Raw genomic sequence first — 18,645 nt, forward strand, 5'->3', positions numbered from 1 at the left:
AGGGATTGGTTGTTGACTTGTTTTAATGCAGGTTCCCGTTACTTGGGAGTTGGATTATGGCAAGAGGCCAAGTCTAACTTAGTAACTGTTTGCTTAGCGTTAGCTTTTAGTGCATGCTAGGGCTAGATTGATTGTTATTTTGGGTTGTCTGGGTTAGAGTCTAGGTTGCGGGTAGAGGCCGCCAGCTCACTGAGTAATACTAGATTACTCATCCAACTCCGTTGTCCTTTTTGCATGTCGCTTTAGGTAAGGATGATCGGATAGCTTGGTGCTGGACGTTCGGACCGCCGGAGTTCGGTGTAGATTTTCATGTCTTTTGTCAACAGTATTGTGATTTGTGTTATGTTGACTCGATTTGGCATTAGGCCGGGCCCAGTCTTGAATTATTCAATGTATGAATATTTCTTAATGTTTTATATGCGCTTCATGAGTACTCTGATATTTGACTAGTCCGGGGAGGCGTGTCCCGGGGAGGCGCGTCCCGGGGAGGCGGAGGCGTGTCCCGGAGAGTGGCGCGTCCCGGGCGCATCCCGGGGAGTGGCGTCCCGGGCGCAGTGGCCGCCGGGCGCATCCCGGGGAGTGGCGTCCCGGGGTGTGAGTGGTCCCGGTGAACGGGGAGAGGTGTGCACAGGGAGAGGTGAGGTGCATAGGGGGAGAGGTGCACGGGTGGAGAGGTGCACGGGGGGAGGTGCCCCGGGGAGAGGCGCCACACCGGAGAGAGGAGGAGAGGCGCGGGGAGAGGAGGAGAGCGCAGGGAGGAAAGAGCCCGGGGAGAGGTGGCCGGCGAGAGGGAGAGCTGCACGGGGAGAGGTGCAGGGGAGAGGGCGCCCGGAGAGAGGCGGAGAGGTGCGGGGAGGAGAGAGGTGCACAGGGAGAGGTGCACGGGGAGAGATGCACGGGGAGGTGCCCGGGGAGAGAGGCTCTCTCCCCTCCCGAGGAGAGAGGCCGGAGAGAGAGAGAGGTCGCCGGGGAGAGAGAGAGAGGCCGGAGAGCCGGGAGGGGAGAGAAGCATATTATAAATGTAATGACGTATTGTAATTGATGTAATCTTGCTAGCAGGTGCAGACCGGTAAAACTGCATTTAGTTTTACCAACCTCCAACCATAAATAAACCATAGAATTGGAGCTTATGTTAAAGTAAGACAGACGATTAATATATATTTTCAACACATAATGCGGCCTTGTGTGACTGACGAAGAAGTCCAAAAAATATTATTTTCTTTGATAATTTAACATGTCCAAGTGATTACTAAAATAATTTTATATCATGGTACATATACATTATAATTGATACACATGAGATAAGATTGACACAAAAAATTTAAAGGTGTTGCTTACAAAATTTATAGTATTTTGTTTCTCAAAATTGTGATATTATTATAAAAATTTATGCAATCTCTGTGTATTATGATATTTAATTAGTTCTAAAAATTGCATGTATCTATTCTATTAAAATAGAGTTTCATAACGTTACTATTTTTGTAAAGTTATATTATCATTTCATTAATTATAAAATATAACATAATAATAAATAAGGATATTAATAATAAACGAGTTTTAACAATAAAATTTGAGTTTCATTTTTAATTATAACAAAATTTGTTAAGAAAAATCTAACAAAAATCTATTAAAAATTTTAAATATTTTTATGATATAATGCATAAATTAATTCTCTAATTAGTAACATAATATTATTATAAATTAATATTAGTCAAATTTTATTATAACTAAAAAATGAAAAAATTCTATGCTATTCTTTTAAAAAAAATATAATTATATATTATTTTAAAATTGAAGCATTATGTAAATTAAATATGACAAAACTTGGTTCAATAGGTAAATTAACCTATGTATTTTAAAATATTTTCATTTAAATTTTATTATTATTTACCATTAAAACAGGTTAAAATTTTGTAAACTAAGTAATATTTTCATTTTATATATTTTCAAAAATCATATTTTGAAGAAAATTCTCTATTTGATTATTTCAGATTAAGAATTATTGTACCAAACTCAAAAACGTGATAACAATAAATAAAAAATTTAAAATATATAAAATAAATCACTGTATATTAATAATGAATTAAGAAACCTAAACAATAAAACTAAAGACTCACACAATATATAATACTAAAATATAAATCATATATTTAAAATGTTCATGATAATATCAATGTTAAACATTTATAAAATGAAGAATATCCAACTATTAAAAATATTTGCACGAATGTGCGGATCAAACTCTAGTATCTAACTAAATTACGGTTGGAGGATCATTGTCAATTACACTTGATCAATTTGCATTAACTAAAAGAAAATTCTTACTATTGTTTGATTTGTATTTCTTTATTTTTTTCATAATGATTCTTTTATTTTCGTCCAAATAGAATGTATCATTCCAATGCAATCAAATGGCAAAATTTCAGTTAATGGGTCAATTGTTCAAATCATTCATGTTGATGGTGGATTATGTAATATTAAAATAAAATTATCATTTGAAAAATAAAAAAAAAGTCTACAAAACAAGATTGGAAACAACAAATTTATAACTAAAATTCGAAATTTAAAAACTAAAAGGTAAAATCTATATAAATAATCAAGGCTTAAGTATAAACAAAAGAGTGGTTAACAAATTTTGATTATTTTTTCATTTTTGGCGCCATTTTAAATAAGCTAATAGGCCTTGGTTAACAACAAAAATTTGATTTGGCCTCGCTGAACTCGTTGCTAGAGTCGTTGTCAATTACACAACTAAATCGTCTGACGCCGACCTTGTCGCAGCGGAGATCAACGGTCTTCCAGCCGTTACCGGAAACGGACCAAGAGCGATCATGGTTCAGGCCAACGTTTCATTTGGTTCAAGCGAGTCTTGGAGGAGTTGGGTTATGAGATGAATGGAGTGGGAGCACTGTGATTCTTTATGACAACACATCAACAATCAAGCTGTCAAAGAATCCAGTGATCAGGTTTCATTTCTTGCGTGATCTGAGAAATCAGTTTGGAGCATTGTGGCACAGAGGAACAAGTTGCAGATGTGTTTACAAAACCATTGAGGAGAGAAGTGTTCGAGAAGATGAGGAACAATCTCGGAGTTTGTTCAGTCAAGGATAAGCTGCAACTTGAAGACCAAGTTTAGCTTAGGGAGGGTTTGTTGGTGCACGTGAAGAAAGAGCCGTTGAAGTTTAAGTTAAGTTGATTTGGTCATTGCAAGTTGTTAGAGTCGTGTGTCATGTTTAGTGTTGTCCCGAGTATTTAGCATCAAGTTTGTTAGTGATGTAGTTGCTTCTTTTTAGGATCTTATTGTTTCCTGTAAGGCTATATATAGCCATTGTCTCAGTTCAATGAAAAGGTTAGCGTATTATTCAGAAAACACAGAGCATTTGATCTTACAATAGTCACCGGTTCTTCTCGTGGCATCGGGAGAGCGATTGCGATCAACCTCGCTGAACTCGGTGCGAGAGTCGTTGTCAATTACACAACTAAATCGTCTGACGCCGAGCTAGTCCCGGCGGAGATCAACGGTCTTCCAGCCATTACCGGAAATGGACCAAGAGCGATCGTGGTTCAGGCCAACGTTTCAGAGCCAAGCCAGGTGAATCGCTTTTCGACGCGGCGGAGAAGGCCTTCGAGTCGCCGGTTCATATTCTGGTTAACTCGGCTGGAGTACTCGATCCCAAGTACCCTTCGATCGCAAACACATCAGTCGAAGATTTTGATCGTACTTTTAGGTACACTTGCAGATTGTTCATTGATTAGAATCTTTGTCTTCACGCTAAATAGTCGAAATGTAAGCAACAAAAAAAAATTCAGTTCGTTAGTTTGGTTGTTGTTATTACTGTGAGATGATTATTATGTCTGAATTCGAATCTAATGTGATTGGTTCTGTTTTTTTCTTTATTGAGTTAGAAAAGTGATTTCTTTATGTACCAATGTTATTGTAAACTGTATGTCTTAATTTTAAATCAATAAAAACATGATGCATTCTATTTTCCAATGTTACTGAGATTTGTATGTCTTAATTTCAAAGCAAATGAAACATGTCTTGTGTTCGTGAGATGTATGTATGTCTAATATGGAAATCAAGTTTCAACTAGAGGTTTATTCTTTCATTGGCTGCTACTTTTATGTTCTTTATCACTCTCTGTTTGACCTTTGTTTCTTATGGAATGTGTAGTGTCAATACAAAAGGGGCGTTTCTTTGCAGCAAAGAAGCTGCCAATAGGATCAAACAAGGAGGCGGTGGTCGGATCATACTCCTCACATCTTCCATGACCCGAGGTTTGAAGCCTGGATTCGGCGCCTATGCGGCATCAAAAGCAGCAGTGGAAACGATGGTTAAGATCCTTGCGAAAGAGCTCAAAGGAACAGGGATCACTGCGAACTGCGTAGCTCCGGGGCCCATAGCCACTGAGATGTTCTATGAAGGAAAGAGCTCGGAGGTTGTGGAGAAGATAGCCGCAGAGAATCCTTTTGGGAGAGTCGGCGAAGTCAAAGACGTGGTGCCTCTGGTTGGGTTCTTGGCTTGCGATGGTGGTGAATGGATCAACGGTCAGATCATTCCTGTTAATGCTGTTTGCAGATGTGCGGTTAGGTTGTTGGTTATCCAGATGATTTTTTTTTTTTTTGTCATCCAAAATTTCATTCCGAACTTAAAAGGTTTCATACAAGCTGGCCTCGAGGGCTAGCCTTAGCGGATCCTTAACTTCAACCAAACTGAAGCTTTGCACTCGTGATCGGGCGTCTTTGGCAAGACCATCCGCACGGACATTTGCAGAGCGAGAAATAAACTTAAAAGAAACTGCATTAAAGGTGTTTTTCAGGGCTTCAATTTCATCTAACTCCGGGTCAAGGGAAGGCCAGAGTTTCTTCTGCTGGATAATGTTTATGAGCTGTTGACAGTCTGACTCGATCATCACGCAGGCAACCAGACGATCGCTTACCTCCTTCATTGCCCAAACAAGACTTTCAGCCTCTGCGTGGAGGGGTGACTCTGTTTGTGGCCCTTTACGAGAGCCATTTAGCACTTCCACCTCCTGATCATACAAAACGAAACCCATCCCTATCCCATCGCTTTTCTCCGACCATGAGGCGTCGACTTGGCATCTCCATAGGCAGGTCCCGTTTGCATCCTCGGTTACTGAAGCTATCACCGGACTCCTCTCCTCTGCAGCAAAATTAGTCTCAACTATTTGCGCCATCTTCCACGCTTCCGCCTCCTGGCAAGCCAGTTGCAGAGTTAGAAAGAGAACCTAAATGTATGAGAGACTTGGTTCCTTGTTTATTCGTAAGGTATAACCCACCACAACTATTCGTAATGATTATGATAATGATTGATAATATTATACAAAAATTCAACATTGCATCTATGTATCAACCCATCAACTGGTATTTAACGTAATGCACTCCACATTCTTTTATCATCCATTCTTCTTTGTTGACCCTGAACTCAAAGCAAAGTTCGTCTGAAGTCACGTCTGCTTCGAATTCAAAGATGTAGAGATGTTCCGTTAAAGGACGAAACAGAGTGTGGTTTCTTGGACTGCACGGTACATCGAGGCTATTCTGTTTGATCCCATGATGTACATACACCATTTGTCCTATACCAGCTTCAACCTCATCTTTACGGACTAGCAAGATGCAAGCCTTCCATATCATTGATGAAGATGAAGGCCTCTCATTCAACTTCATTACTAGGGAACCTCCATTAGCTTGATAATTGAAGTAGTTAGGCATTTCTTTACCGGGTAAGAACGTTACTTTATTAGTCGATGACTTGATGATGACATCTCTCGCTTCTTTATTCAGTTTGAAGCATTTGGCGAAGTTGTGATCAATCTTTTGATTAAGAAAGGAGCAGTCTAGTCTCTCCAGAGACTCACAATCTTCTGCGTCTAACTGTGATAATGAACTTGGAAGCTGTGGGAGTGACAAAAGCTGTTTGCATCCTGTGAGTACAAGTCGATCAAGACGAGAGCTTCTCTCTATCCATGGTGAAATCTCTTGTATTTCTGTGTTGCTCATGACTAAATCTGTCATGATGTCAAGAACATGAGGGAACTCCTTGAGTTTCTCGTTGTATGACATATGCAAGACATCAAGACGAGGCCACAACCTGATCGATGAAGGCACTTCTTTAATCGCAGTTCCAGCGAGATGCATATATTTGATGTTTGTCGAGATCTCAGGAAAACTTTTCATCAAGGAGCAATCAGTGAGATCAAGTCTCATCAGAGATTTAAAGATGATGTTGACAGGAAGAGCCTCCAGCTTGCAACATTCTCTCAAAATCAAAGAGTCTAGTTTTTGGAGGTTTCCAATAGAGGCAGGAAGCTCCACAAGACTTGAGCATCTGCTAAAATCCAAATTCCTGAGATTAGTTGCATTTCCAATAGAGGAAGGGACTCCCACTAAACTTGAGCAATCACTAAAATACAAATGCTCTAGGTTCCCTATGGCATTCCCAATAGAAGAGGGGAGCTCCACTAAACTTGAACAATTACTAAGAGATAGAAACTGGAGATTAGTTGCATTCCCAATAGAGGAAGGAAGCTCTAACAAACTTGAACATCCAGTGAGATTCAACTTCTTGAGATGAATGGCATTTCCAATAGAAGAGGGAAGCTCCACTAAACTTGAACATCCTCTGAGATTTAATTCCTGTAGACTAGTGGCAGTTGAGAGACTAAAAACATCCTTCAAGTTTTTTGAATGCGCCAAATCAACCCACTTGAGATTGCTAAGCGGCTGACAGAAAAAAATCAACAATAACACATTTGTTACGTGCTATTAGTCTAGTTTTTTCAAGTTACAAATCTGATCAATAATAGTGATAACAACTTGGTTAAAAAAAAAAATGATATTCTTATGTTACTTACTTTTGTTCTTTCCCACAACCTCTCAAGTTTGCTGTCAGGCATGATTAGTTCCACGAGGAGCTCTGGCTTGGGAATACAGTGCAAACATGTCAGCGGAAAATAGCTCCAATTTAGTAATCTAAGTTTACGAGATAAATAGCTTTGTCCACCAAATAGATGAAATGCATCTCCTCCATTATCAATTTCCGGTCCGAGTCTTAAGAACTGGAGATTAGACATTCCTTCAAAGGCTCTCTCACTCACATTTATTTCGTCTCCATCAAACTTTATGCCAATAACATTTCCACTACCCTGAAAACAGAACCAAAAATAAGGCAGAGATGATTGCAGTTTATCAAACAGACTCAGTTTGTAATGATCAGTACTGCAATACAACACTAATAGCAAAACTTACCGCTGCATCATCAGAAAGTACTTCACAAGTCTCTCTTTTATCGACCAGAAACTGGCGTTGTCCAGGTTCACTGGACTGTTTGCGGACAATGTCTCTACCCAGCTGGACTAGCAGATCATGCATACTCACGAGTTCACTTTCCAAAGATATGAAAGACTTCTCAGCTAAGACGTTAAGCCGTTGCCTCACATCAGGAAATATCTTTGAAAGATACTCTACCATTCTCTCTATACTTTCAAGGTTGAAAATGCAGGCTATATGAAGAAACAAATCTTTATTTTCTTGAGATAATGCGTTATAACTGAACATCAAAATGCTCTCAATTTCTCCATCAAGGCATCTCCATAGCTCTGGTAGTTCATTCTCCCCCTCCTGCTTGGCCATTCCACGAAAATGAGATCCCATAACCCTTAGTCCCAAAGGGAGTTTACCGACGAGTCTTGTAACTGCCCATACAAGGTTCTCAAAACCATCTTCAGGGGACTTTTGACCAAAAGCATACATACAAAACATCTGAATAGCCTCACGATCTGACGGAAAATCAACCTTGTATATATGAGTGATCCCATGTGCCTTCAGAATCTTTCGATCTTGCGTCGTAATGATAATTCGACTTCCATGACCAAACCACCCAGTTTCTTTGGCCATGGCTTCTAGTTGTACTAACCGGTCAACGTTATCAAGAACAACAAGAACTTTCTTATCACTCAGTCTTTCTTGTGCAACTCCCAAGTGAGAAATCTCGAAATCTTCTTTTTGGTTGAGTATTTGAGACAAAAACTTTTGCTGGAAAAGCAACTTCACATTGTGGTCGTCTGAACAAATCGGTGGCGTATACATTGCTTTGACATTCATCAGAAAGACACTGTATTGAAACGAATGGGATAGTTGATTGAACAGACACCTAGCAATGGTGGTCTTGCCAATCCCAGCCGGCCCCCAAATCCCTATCATCCTCACTTCATCCAAATCTGTGCGTAAAACAGGCGAAATCTTGTTCATATGAGCTTCCATCCCAATGAATTCGTCGAAATATCTTGGCGGCGTGGAGTTAAACAACTTGTTTGCGACATCAGTGGCAACATCTTCGATCATTTTTGCATCATTATCCCTTATACAACATATTCAAAATATAACAAAGTCATTTAAATTGTTCAAAAAAAGACATTCATATATAGTTTGATTTGTGTTTGGAAAGATTTTAAAGACGTACCAGTTATTAGAATGGTAACCAGCGAGGGTGGCCACTTTTGCTAGAGCTTCACTCCATTTCCTAGTAACCTTATTTGTTTTACCTTTACAAGTTTTTTTGAAGACTTTCCCAAACTCACCGGCCTGCTTCTTGACATCACTTGGATCCACTTCATAGAAAACTGGCATCACCGTTGGACCTAAATCTTCCTTACACTTCATAATCTCCACTAACTCGTCAAGACACCAAGAGGAAGAAGCGTATCTTTTTGAGAGCAACACAATCGCAATTCTTGATCCTTGGATTGCCTTCTTGAGCTCAGGGCCGATAAACTCTCCTCTAGTGATCTCGTTATCTATGAACAGGTTTATTCCTTTGCTCCTACACTCCTTGAGAAGATGACTGAGAAAGGATTTACGGACATCTGCTCCATGGAAGCTAGGGAAGACATCGTGTGTCCAGTTACGAGGCAAAGACGACTGGCGAGATGGTGGAGATGATGAAGAAGGAGAATAAGCGATTATTTTGTTTTCTTGGACTCTGAGCTTTGCATATACAAAAGAAAAGATTCTACTACACAAAAGCGTAGCAATTATCACAAGGAGAAGGTAAAGATCCATTACTAGGCTGGAGAGAAGATCTATAGATCACAGAGATTTTACGAGATAGAGAGACTAATGATATAATGAGAAAACGTTGACGATATTGACTGACAATGTTCACACTAGCAAGAGAGAAACTAAAGCTTAGTGGAAATATAAAAAGTTCTCTTTTTATAAAGCACATGAATCCCGGAGAAAAGCTATCATGTAGGTTCCACCATTCTTGCTACTTGTATAAACCCAAGTTCTTGGATATTTCCTGTGATTTGAAAATGAAATACCCCTTTTAAACGATAGCAAGGATTCTACTACACAAAAGCCTAAGAGCATGTTTATGCGGGTTCCTTAGTCTTAGTGAGGTTCTTAGTGCATGTACCTCAACAAAACCCTTAAGGATCGATTACGAAAACTATTAATTAAGAACCGATTTTAGTGAGTTTCTTACACTGTTTGCAGACCCCACTGACTCGTGACGAACCGCAATTGGTTTGTTTTTTAATTTTTTCTTTTTTTAAAAAAAAAAACTTAAGAAACCCAAATGGAGTTTTTAGGGATAATCATGGTCTAAGATGGTAACAGAAACTGTCACAAGGAGAAGGTAAAGATCCATTACTACGCTGGAGAGAAGATCTAAGATCACAAAAATTTTACGAGATAGAGAGTAATGATTTACAAAGAGGCTTTGTGTATTTAATGAGAAAACGTTGACGTTATTGACTGAAAATGTTTACACTAGCAAAAAAGAAACTAAAGCTTAATGGAAAAAAAGTTATCTTTTTATAAAGTACCAATAAAGAAACTAAAGTTTAATGGAGATAAAGTACCGACAATGTTCACACACGCTATAGAGAAACTAATGCTTAATGGAAATAAAGTACTGACAATGTTTTTAAAACGCAGAATATTATATGATAAAAAATTTCACAAATAATATTACAAATATTTTGTTAATTTGTAATAATTTCTTTTATTTAAAATGTTTTTTGCATTTAAATTAGCGCTTTTAAATCCGACCCAAACCTACAGTCAAATTGATAAAACCCATAAAACCCCCTAAACCCGAAACTAACTGTTTGAACCAATGGATGACATATATGTAATTCAATTTGATTTAAATTATTATAGTTCTATAATTTTTGTAACTTTTTAATACCGATTAAAGTTTTTTTTTCAATTTTATGAAATTAGAATGTTCTTATAAAAAAAAAATTGATATATAAAATGATAGATATAAAAAAAAATTAAGAGCTATAAATACGTCTTGATCATATTACTTTAATAAATATATTTTTGAAATGTGCCTCACTTTATTACTCTTGATTTTCTTGTTGGAAAGATATGATGCAAATATTTAGGAAACAAAATACTTAAAAATGGAACCATAAATATAAAAGCTGTAAAACTTGTAATATTATTGTTAAACTACGGGATGTCAAAAAGATACTTCAGTTTTAATAGAATAAATATAAAATTTCCACATATATTAAGATGACAACAAAATACATCTAATTCTTTGCTTTTTCTAAAATATCTAGTTAAAATTTTGGGTTGGCATCCGATTCATTTTTTTCTTTCAAAAACCCTAATATATCCAATTCATTTAGATTGCGACTGGTTATATATATATTTGAAAAGAGATTTCTCTTATTTAAATTCAAAGAATCATTGAAATATATGTCGTAGACTATAAATTAGATACTTATGCTAAATATTTTATATATTTTGAATCTAAATAATCATATTCCTAACTAAATTCAGTTATATTTATACATGACAACTTCAAATTAATATTTAATCCAAAAATCATAAATATTCAAAATAATACATTTAAACTAAAATAGTAAATAATATACAAACAACAAAATGAAAATTAAATTAAAATATTAAAACTATTGAAGCATGAAAAACTAGGATAAATATTCAATAATATAAAAAATAAATTCACAAATAATAAATATAATATAGGTATAATCTAAGAAAATACAAAGTTAGTGTTTTTAAATTTATTGTTTTTTCTCACGATTTTAAAAATCTAAATTGTTGGTAATATATGATTTTTATTCAATTTTCTTATTTGTTGAAGTTTTATGAATTGTGGTTGTTTATAATGATTTCAATGTCATTATAGTTCTTTTCAATCCACAAGTATAATATGTGTTTTATTACAAATCCAAGTTTTCTAATTTGATTTTTACTACAAATGGATTTTAATCTGAAATCAACATCCCAAAACTAAAAAATATGAAACGAAAAAAAATATTTAATACATTAATGGCCAATATAAATTTTGAAGTTATATAATTTATAATATTAATTTAAAATATATCTAATTAAATAACTTAAAACTTGCAAAAATAAATATTAAAACTAAAATTTGTTAGGTATATATATATATATTAGTCCGAACAAGGTCCCGACTATCGTCTAGTTATACTTTGGTTTTGCTGAAAACTAACCAATCAAGTAAAGATTAAGCTCGTGATGATGACAAATAGAATAAATTATTTTTAGAAAAAATGAAAAAGAGAAATTAATTGAATTTCTAGTATTTTTTGAGTTGACACATTGAAAACTAAAACATGATTTTGGTTTTGCGGACAAATATGAGTCACATAAACATAATTCGTGATTGTGATTTTGTGATTCTAGTCTAATTTGGTTGTAATCTATTTATAAATTTTATATATCTAATTCACTTTTCAAATCGAAAACCTTAAATTATCCAGATAAATGGTGATCGGGGAATAATGTATTCCCTAATGTTCCTATAAAAAATCATCATTCACAAAGAATAATAATTTCTTCTCATTCTCTCTCGTTCCTTTTATTTGTAGAGAATTAAAGGACAGAATTATTCCTTGTTAAATTTGAGAAGGAACATCCATTCCTTTTCATTCATGCCATTTTTTTTTCGTATATTCTTTTTCTGTTTATTCCTCTTGTTTCCCGAATGGTCACCAGTCAAACTCTTACTCTTCTCTCGCCTTATCTACCTTCTCATCTTGTTATATAGGTTTCATTAATAATCCTTTTGGATAAAATATTTTCAAAAAACCTCTATAATATGTCTAACTTTTCGATCAAATAAATTACTTCATTGGCCAGTTTGACTGTAAATAAATATAGATATGCAATTATGGGGCAATGAAACATAGTTATAATAATTATTTATATACAACTCTTTCAACAAGGGTGTTTGGTCTAGAGGTATGATTCTCGCTTCGGGTGCGAGAGGTCCCGTGTTCGTTTCTCGGAACACCCCTCTCCTTTTTTGCTTAAACAGGTGAAACGCTTTTGGGCCTCACCAATAACACTGGGCCTTAAACGACGCCGTTGATTAACAGACTTTTTTTTTTTTTTTTTTTTTTGTTGCTTATTCTCTCTCTGGAATCATTCGAGTTCGTTCCGAGCTGAGCTGAGAAAAACCCTAATCTCTCCTTTTCCATCGTCTTCCCCGATTCTGCAAGAATGAGTCGATCAGGTCAGCCTCCGGATCTCAAGAAGTAAGCTCTCTTCGCCACTTATTCTCCTTTCGATTTTCGACTCTTGTCTTTAATTACAACCACTGGATGCTCTTGTTTCATCCAGCATTCACATCTTCTTCGTGATTCTGATCATATTCGTCGTGGTTTGATGTGATACAGGTACATGGACAAGAAGCTCCAAAGTAAGTTTAATCTCTTCTTCCGTTTTCACCGAATCTCTTGCTTAAATTCGCTTGCAGCTCTTAAACCGATCGATGAACTTAATAGCCATACAATTTAATTTGTTGTCTTGATTGTTGGATTTTGTGAATTAATTAAAGTATTTCAGCGTTAGTATATGATACAATGCTATAAGTTTAGCATAGATCTTGCCTTCATATGCTTCTTCTGGTTCAGCGTTGTGATTGCTACTTTTTATTTAACCATATAGCATCAACATTCATAGCTATTTGCTTACACTGGTTACAAATGGTATATTATAGAGATAGATTATTTGGTATTGTTGTTTCTCGTTCTGGTTTCTTTTGAATCTTTGCTGGAGTCTGTGTGTCGTTTTCGTTTTATTGTAAGTTGGTATGGTCTCATTTACTTTCTTTCTTCCAATTGTAGTTAAGCTGAATGCCAACAGAATGGTTGTTGGAACTCTCCGTGGGTTTGACCAGTTCATGAATCTTGTGGTGGATAACACTGTTGAAGTCAATGGTGATGACAAAACTGACATTGGCATGGTGGTACGTTTCCCTCTCTCTCTTCTCCAAAACCCACACGAATCTCATAAGAGTAGTAGTAGTAGTAGCCTTTTGACCACTTGTCTTGTTTTAATTATATTCCATGATTCTTGGTTGCAGGTGATAAGAGGAAACAGCATTGTCACCGTTGAAGCTCTTGAACCAGTTGGAAGATCTTAGCTTCTTTTTTTCTTACTTTGCACTATCGGTAACCATCTACTGTATCTTGACTCTCTGTATTGGAACTTAATTAGTAGACTATCAACATGAATCTACTACCTCGACCAAGTTCCTCTTCTTTGTTTACTCTTATGTTCTGAAGTTTCTCTCTACTGTTTTTGTAATTACTATCCTTGAGTTATGAATTTTGCCAGGTTAAACGGGTCTCTCTAGCCTCTAGGTTCTATATTCCTTACAATTTAGATCTTTGGTTCCTACAATTAAAGAAGCATTGCTACACCCTTTTACAAAATAAGAAAAACAACAAAGCAGACATGGAGAAAAGCTAAGTTTTATTGGGCCAAACCTCAAGCAAAGCAAAAGCCCTTTGTTGTGGGGATTTGGAGTTTGGGGGTAAATAACACCTCCAAACGGTCATTGCAATGTGCTTTATTACTACTATACCAATCTTTTTTCTTTCCACACTTTTTTTTAGTGAGATCATAATTATGCCGTTTGGCTCCTCTGTTTTTGATTGAAAGCTGCTTTAAGAAGTGAAAGTGGAAGGAATAAAGGAAAGACATGTGCCCCACGAAGCCTTGTTGCAAGGCAAATGAGGATTAAATGATACATTTCGAATCTAACAGCAACACGTAACATACAACGGAATGTTCGGCACACAGGTCGTCGGCACACGTGGGGGTGGTGGTCTAATCAGATGTACTTTATTGGTAGAAAAGTAGGTATTTGTGTTTTGTCTACAAAATTCTTCTAAACTTTTGTTGCAAGTCATCTACTACGATTTGAAAAGTAGGTATTACTGTCTGTATCTGTGTCGGGGAATCTTCAACTCATATAACACAAAAACATAATTTAGATCTCTACAACAACTAATCCAAAAAGAACTTTCACCAACTTCACTATTATTTTCCTTTTTTCTTTTGCACCTTTCTCTTTAGTTATGGGGAAGAGGTAAAAAAAGTCTTGGAGATGGCTTCCCTACAACGGTAACTAAAGTATTTTTATCAAAACTCGTGGACCATACCATACCGACCATTGCAAGTAACTAAAAGATTCACACTAGATGCAAGTTGTTTAATGAAAACTTCACCATGCTATTTGGATTTCTTCAAAATCTGATTACATACTTATCAATCAACAAAAAATCATAGAACTCGTCTTACTGTAGGTAGTCTTTTATTGTTTCTTCTCAACTGATTCTACTGTAAAATTTCTCCATTGATAAAAAGATTAAAATAATAGTCAGAATTTGAGATATTTAGTAAATTTCATAATTTCACATGGAAACAAAAGTTAGTACTTCTGCTTGATATTCTATTTTGGACTTGAGGCAACAGCAAAATCATCATATTAATAATAAAGAGAGAGTTAAAAAGACAGCTCGACCTTCACCTTCCTCGTTAGCCCTTCTCTCTCACCTAACTCCCATCACTCTCTCTCCTCTTGTGTAGAAGAAGAAAGATTGAAGTGATGATAATTACAAGCCACCAACTAAAAGTCTAAAAACCCTTTCTTGAATTCAACTCTACGCGTCGCTTAGTACCCAAAAAGTTTCAATCTTTCTCTCTTCCCACCCATTACTATTCCCCAATAGCCATCATTAACTACCCATTTACTTCCCACATTAAAGATTGTTTCTTTAACAGCCCTCTGAGTTTGACCACCTTCACTGTTCTTCTTTCCCTCTTGAGAGAGAGAGTACCCATCACTCCAAGTCTTGATTTTTAATCAGGATAAAGATGGCTAGAGTGCTAAAATCCACCCAATCATGCCACTTCCCTTCCCCTTCAAGCTCCTGCGGAGGCAGCAATGATGGTAACAGAGACCCACATTCTCTTTTTAACATTCCTCTCGACGAAGAACAAGAAGAAGACGAAAGAAGCCAGAAAGAGAGAGAAAGATTCGAGCTTTCGTCTTCCTTGGAGATTCTCGCTTCTGCTATCAGAAAGTCTTTAATCGGTGGCTGCGTTGGCCAAGAGATAAATATTTCTTCAATGGAGATTGGTGTCCCTACAGACGTTAGACACGTCGCTCACGTCACCTTCGACCGTTTCCACGGCTTCCTCGGCTTGCCCGTTGAGTTCGAACCTGAAGTCCCTACACGCCCTCCTAGTGCAAGGTTTCGTTTTGCTTTTAATCTTTGAGTAAAAAGTAAAAAACAGTTTCTTGAAATGTAAATTCTCTTTGCAGTGCAAAGGTGTTTGGTGTCTCGACCGAGTCAATGCAGCTGTCTTACGATACTAGAGGGAACGTTGTGCCTACGATACTCTTGATGATGCAGAGTCACTTGTACAGTAGAGGAGGGTTAAGGGTAGAAGGAATCTTCAGGATTAATGGTGAGAATGGTCAAGAAGAGTACATAAGAGAAGAGTTGAACAAAGGTGTTGTACCTGACAACATTGATGTTCATTGCTTGGCAAGTCTCATTAAGGTATTACTTGGATTATTACTCTCTCTCTTGTTGTTTCTTTTTTTTTTTTACTTACTGTCTTTTTCTACTTAGGCTTGGTTTAGGGAGCTTCCTACTGGTGTGTTGGACTCACTCTCGCCAGAGCAAGTGATGGAGTCTGAAAGCGAAGAAGAGTGTGTTGAGCTTGTGAGGATGCTTCCTTCAACGGAAGCTTCTTTGTTGGATTGGTCAATTAATCTGATGGCTGATGTTGTGGAGATGGAATGTCTTAACAAGATGAATGCGAGAAACATAGCTATGGTTTTCGCACCTAACATGACTCAGGTTAGTTGTTTTTTTTGATGATTATTTAAAAGTTTTGGCAAATGAAATGAGTCTAATTTTTAATGCAGATGTTGGATCCTTTGACGGCACTAATGTATGCTGTGCAAGTCATGAACTTTCTTAAGACACTTATTGTGAAGACGCTTAAGGACCGGAAAGAGTCTCGAGATAGGTTGGTTCCAGGTTCGAACCCGGGTCCTAGGGACGAGAATGGTGATCAGGGCAGCAGACAGTTGTTGCATCTCATGGAAGTTAACAAGGAGGTTGCTTTGGATACCGTTGAGGTGGAAATGAAAGACAAAGAGGAGTCTGAAGTACAAGAAGAATATGCAGAACCTAGAGAGATTCTTGGTGTAAAGTCGTCTCTGAATAAAAGCTGTCAGTATAATAACAATGGAGGTTTTGGAAAGAAACAGAAAGGTTGGGAGGAGAAGAGGAAGATGAAGAATGCTAGTAGTATTGTGGGACGTGTGAATTACAGAGTTGAGCTTTTTGAAGCTTGGCGGTGAAAAAATAGATTCCATTCATTCATGTTCTTGATCCAACTTTTGGGTTTTCTTGATTTTGGTTTTGTGGGATGGTTTTGTTGATGGTTGCTTGTGTATCAAGAGATGCTGCATTTCTGCATATAAAGTCAAAGATAAGTTGTTTTTTGCTTCACTTCCTTAGGTTTTAATTTGAAAGGCCAGAGTGTGCATCTTTCCAGGAATGGGCCACATGTCCTTATCACACAAGATGTATGTTCATGTCAAATGATCTACGAGGATAATCCCAGTATTGGTGAAAAACTTTTAACTTTTATTGGTCTTATAATCCTAAGTCACAAGGATAAATTGCAGGTATTAGATGATTGAATGTAAAGACTATTATATATGTGGAATACATTTTCTCATTTTCTTCTCAGAAGAGGTTATTCTTTCCAAAAATATAACAAGATGCCTTAATTACGGAAGTATTAATGAATATCTTAAAAAAAATAAAGGTTATTTGTTAATGTTCAGTTTTATATTAATAATATGGTGATATACGTAACTCAAGTATATTTATTTCCACATTCGGATACCTTTGATACATGACATAATTTTTTTTTGAACAACCTGATACATAACATAATTCAAATAAAGAAATTATTGTTTTACATAAGCAAACCCATATATACGAAAATACAGAATTTTATGTAAATTTTCATATAAATAATAGTCCAATGCAAATTAAATATAATAAATGTGGAAGAGTATAAAATATACAGCACCATATTTAAATAATATATATAACAATTTTATTAGACATTAATTTTTTACCTACACAAAAAATACACTTGTACTGACGCGTGATTCATATTCTAAAAATGTGAGTGATAAAGTTAACGATTTGAAAACCAAAACAAAATTAATCAATATAAAATATATTTTTGTGTTTACCATTGTCATATTAAACAGTTATTTCATATAGTAAATTTTAAATGTATATAGACTATTATTTGTACAATATAAATATTTATACTTACACATGTATAACATATAAGTATAACATATCACAAATCACAATCTATTTTAAATTCTGGACGACTTAGAATTTATTAACGGAAAGGAAAATAATAAGTAAATATACAAGCAATTTTTTTCAAGCAAATGCTGATTATTTTTTAGTCAACGCGACGACAAGAGTGACACTGGTTTTGTTTCTGCGGCTCGCGTGTTGTGTCACATGGCGAGCATACTTATCAAACAAGATATCGATGATATCTTCTCCAAAATGAACAACGAGCATTGATTCAGTAACGGCTCTTATACAATTGGCTTCATTGTATCCTGCTTCATCATCTTCTTGGTTGTCGCAGTTACTATGGCCAAGATCGTATTCATGTGTCTCTAAGTCATTGATTTCAAAAGAACCTTCGTTTTGTATCACTTCTTTGAGTTCTTGTTCGTTCGGATCATAAAATGGCATGTTGAATGCATGAGTCATAGAAGCTAACGATTCTGAGTGGGTCACTTTTGTTTGAGATTCTGTGTGTTCGGAGAAGCCTTATGTGTGATAAGAAAGTTATCTCACTAATTTAAGGTATGAAATCAAGTTTTTTTCCGTTTGTCCAGATGACTTACCTGGTAAGTCACGACTTACCTGGTAAGTCGTCTGGTCAATGCAGAGGTTATTTTTGCAATTGACTTTGAAATCTGTTTTCTGAGACGACTGAAAGTTAAGTCGTCTTCTTTTGTTTGGTTACAAAAAAATCTCCAAAGAACCTAGACGACTTACATGTAAGTCATCATAGGTTAGTTTTGCATTTGACTGGATTTTGTCGGAATTTTGACTTTCCTGGACTACTTATTTTTCTGTTGTCTGGTGGAAAATTGAAATATCAATATTTTATTAAAACTCGACGACTTACAATTAAGTCGTCATGGGTTAGTTTTGCAATTGAAAAAAAACTTCAATATTTAATTATACCCAG

General features: G+C 36.2%; 4 protein-coding genes, 1 non-coding gene and 1 pseudogene across 5 annotated transcripts; 4 read left to right on the top strand and 2 right to left on the bottom strand.

The window, feature by feature from the left end:
- Positions 1 to 2,692: 2,692 nt before the first annotated feature.
- Positions 2,693 to 4,693, top strand: LOC106295290 (annotated as a pseudogene).
- A 424-nt stretch (positions 4,694 to 5,117) lies between these two features.
- Positions 5,118 to 9,765, bottom strand: LOC106295289 (probable disease resistance protein RPP1). The gene is made up of 5 exons (XM_013731150.1): positions 9,710 to 9,765; positions 8,483 to 9,118; positions 7,270 to 8,380; positions 6,876 to 7,166; positions 5,118 to 6,744 (listed from the first exon to the last, which is right to left on the bottom strand). The coding sequence occupies exons 2-5, from the start codon at positions 9,079 to 9,081 to the stop codon at positions 5,371 to 5,373; spliced, it is 3,375 nt and encodes a 1,124-aa protein (XP_013586604.1). The 5' UTR covers positions 9,082 to 9,118; positions 9,710 to 9,765; the 3' UTR covers positions 5,118 to 5,370.
- A 2,488-nt stretch (positions 9,766 to 12,253) lies between these two features.
- On the top strand, positions 12,254 to 12,325 carry TRNAP-CGG. The gene has a single exon. It is a non-coding gene; the product is annotated as a tRNA-Pro (tRNA).
- A 108-nt stretch (positions 12,326 to 12,433) lies between these two features.
- On the top strand, positions 12,434 to 13,656 carry LOC106343390 (probable small nuclear ribonucleoprotein G). The gene is made up of 4 exons (XM_013782584.1): positions 12,434 to 12,566; positions 12,708 to 12,730; positions 13,158 to 13,279; positions 13,397 to 13,656. The coding sequence occupies exons 1-4, from the start codon at positions 12,532 to 12,534 to the stop codon at positions 13,454 to 13,456; spliced, it is 240 nt and encodes a 79-aa protein (XP_013638038.1). The 5' UTR covers positions 12,434 to 12,531; the 3' UTR covers positions 13,457 to 13,656.
- A 1,539-nt stretch (positions 13,657 to 15,195) lies between these two features.
- Positions 15,196 to 17,017, top strand: LOC106343389 (rho GTPase-activating protein 4-like). The gene is made up of 4 exons (XM_013782583.1): positions 15,196 to 15,575; positions 15,647 to 15,887; positions 15,960 to 16,190; positions 16,259 to 17,017. Exons 1-4 carry the CDS (start codon positions 15,196 to 15,198, stop codon positions 16,697 to 16,699), a joined length of 1,293 nt encoding a protein of 430 aa, XP_013638037.1. The 3' UTR covers positions 16,700 to 17,017.
- Positions 17,018 to 17,828: 811 nt separating this feature from the next.
- LOC106292358 (salicylate/benzoate carboxyl methyltransferase-like) lies at positions 17,829 to 18,158 on the bottom strand. The gene has a single exon (XM_013727952.1). It carries the CDS (start codon positions 18,156 to 18,158, stop codon positions 17,829 to 17,831), a length of 330 nt encoding a protein of 109 aa, XP_013583406.1.
- Positions 18,159 to 18,645: the final 487 nt, after the last annotated feature.

Source organism: Brassica oleracea, chromosome C5 (genome assembly GCF_000695525.1).
Source record: "Brassica oleracea var. oleracea cultivar TO1000 chromosome C5, BOL, whole genome shotgun sequence".
Classification (NCBI taxonomy): Eukaryota; Viridiplantae; Streptophyta; class Magnoliopsida; order Brassicales; family Brassicaceae; genus Brassica; species Brassica oleracea.

Excerpts from the sequence above, each read along its gene's own strand:
- LOC106343389 (XM_013782583.1), top strand. The coding sequence starts at position 15,196 with ATGGCTAGAGTGCTAAAATCCACCCAATCATGCCACTTCCCTTCCCCT. Across the intron at positions 15,576-15,646 it reads ACACGCCCTCCTAGTGCAAG|TGCAAAGGTGTTTGGTGTCT; the intron begins GTTTCGTTTTGC and ends TTCTCTTTGCAG. Across the intron at positions 15,888-15,959 it reads GCTTGGCAAGTCTCATTAAG|GCTTGGTTTAGGGAGCTTCC; the intron begins GTATTACTTGGA and ends TTTTCTACTTAG.
- LOC106343390 (XM_013782584.1), top strand. The coding sequence starts at position 12,532 with ATGAGTCGATCAGGTCAGCCTCCGGATCTCAAGAA. Across the intron at positions 12,567-12,707 it reads CAGCCTCCGGATCTCAAGAA|GTACATGGACAAGAAGCTCC; the intron begins GTAAGCTCTCTT and ends GATGTGATACAG. Across the intron at positions 12,731-13,157 it reads CATGGACAAGAAGCTCCAAA|TTAAGCTGAATGCCAACAGA; the intron begins GTAAGTTTAATC and ends TTCCAATTGTAG.
- LOC106295289 (XM_013731150.1), bottom strand. The coding sequence starts at position 9,081 with ATGGATCTTTACCTTCTCCTTGTGATAATTGCTACGCTTTTGTGTAGT. Across the intron at positions 8,381-8,482 it reads GGTTACCATTCTAATAACTG|GGATAATGATGCAAAAATGA; the intron begins GTACGTCTTTAA and ends ATGTTGTATAAG. Across the intron at positions 6,745-6,875 it reads GGTTGTGGGAAAGAACAAAA|CCGCTTAGCAATCTCAAGTG; the intron begins GTAAGTAACATA and ends TTTTTCTGTCAG.
- LOC106292358 (XM_013727952.1), bottom strand. The coding sequence starts at position 18,158 with ATGACTCATGCATTCAACATGCCATTTTATGATCCGAACGAACAAGAA.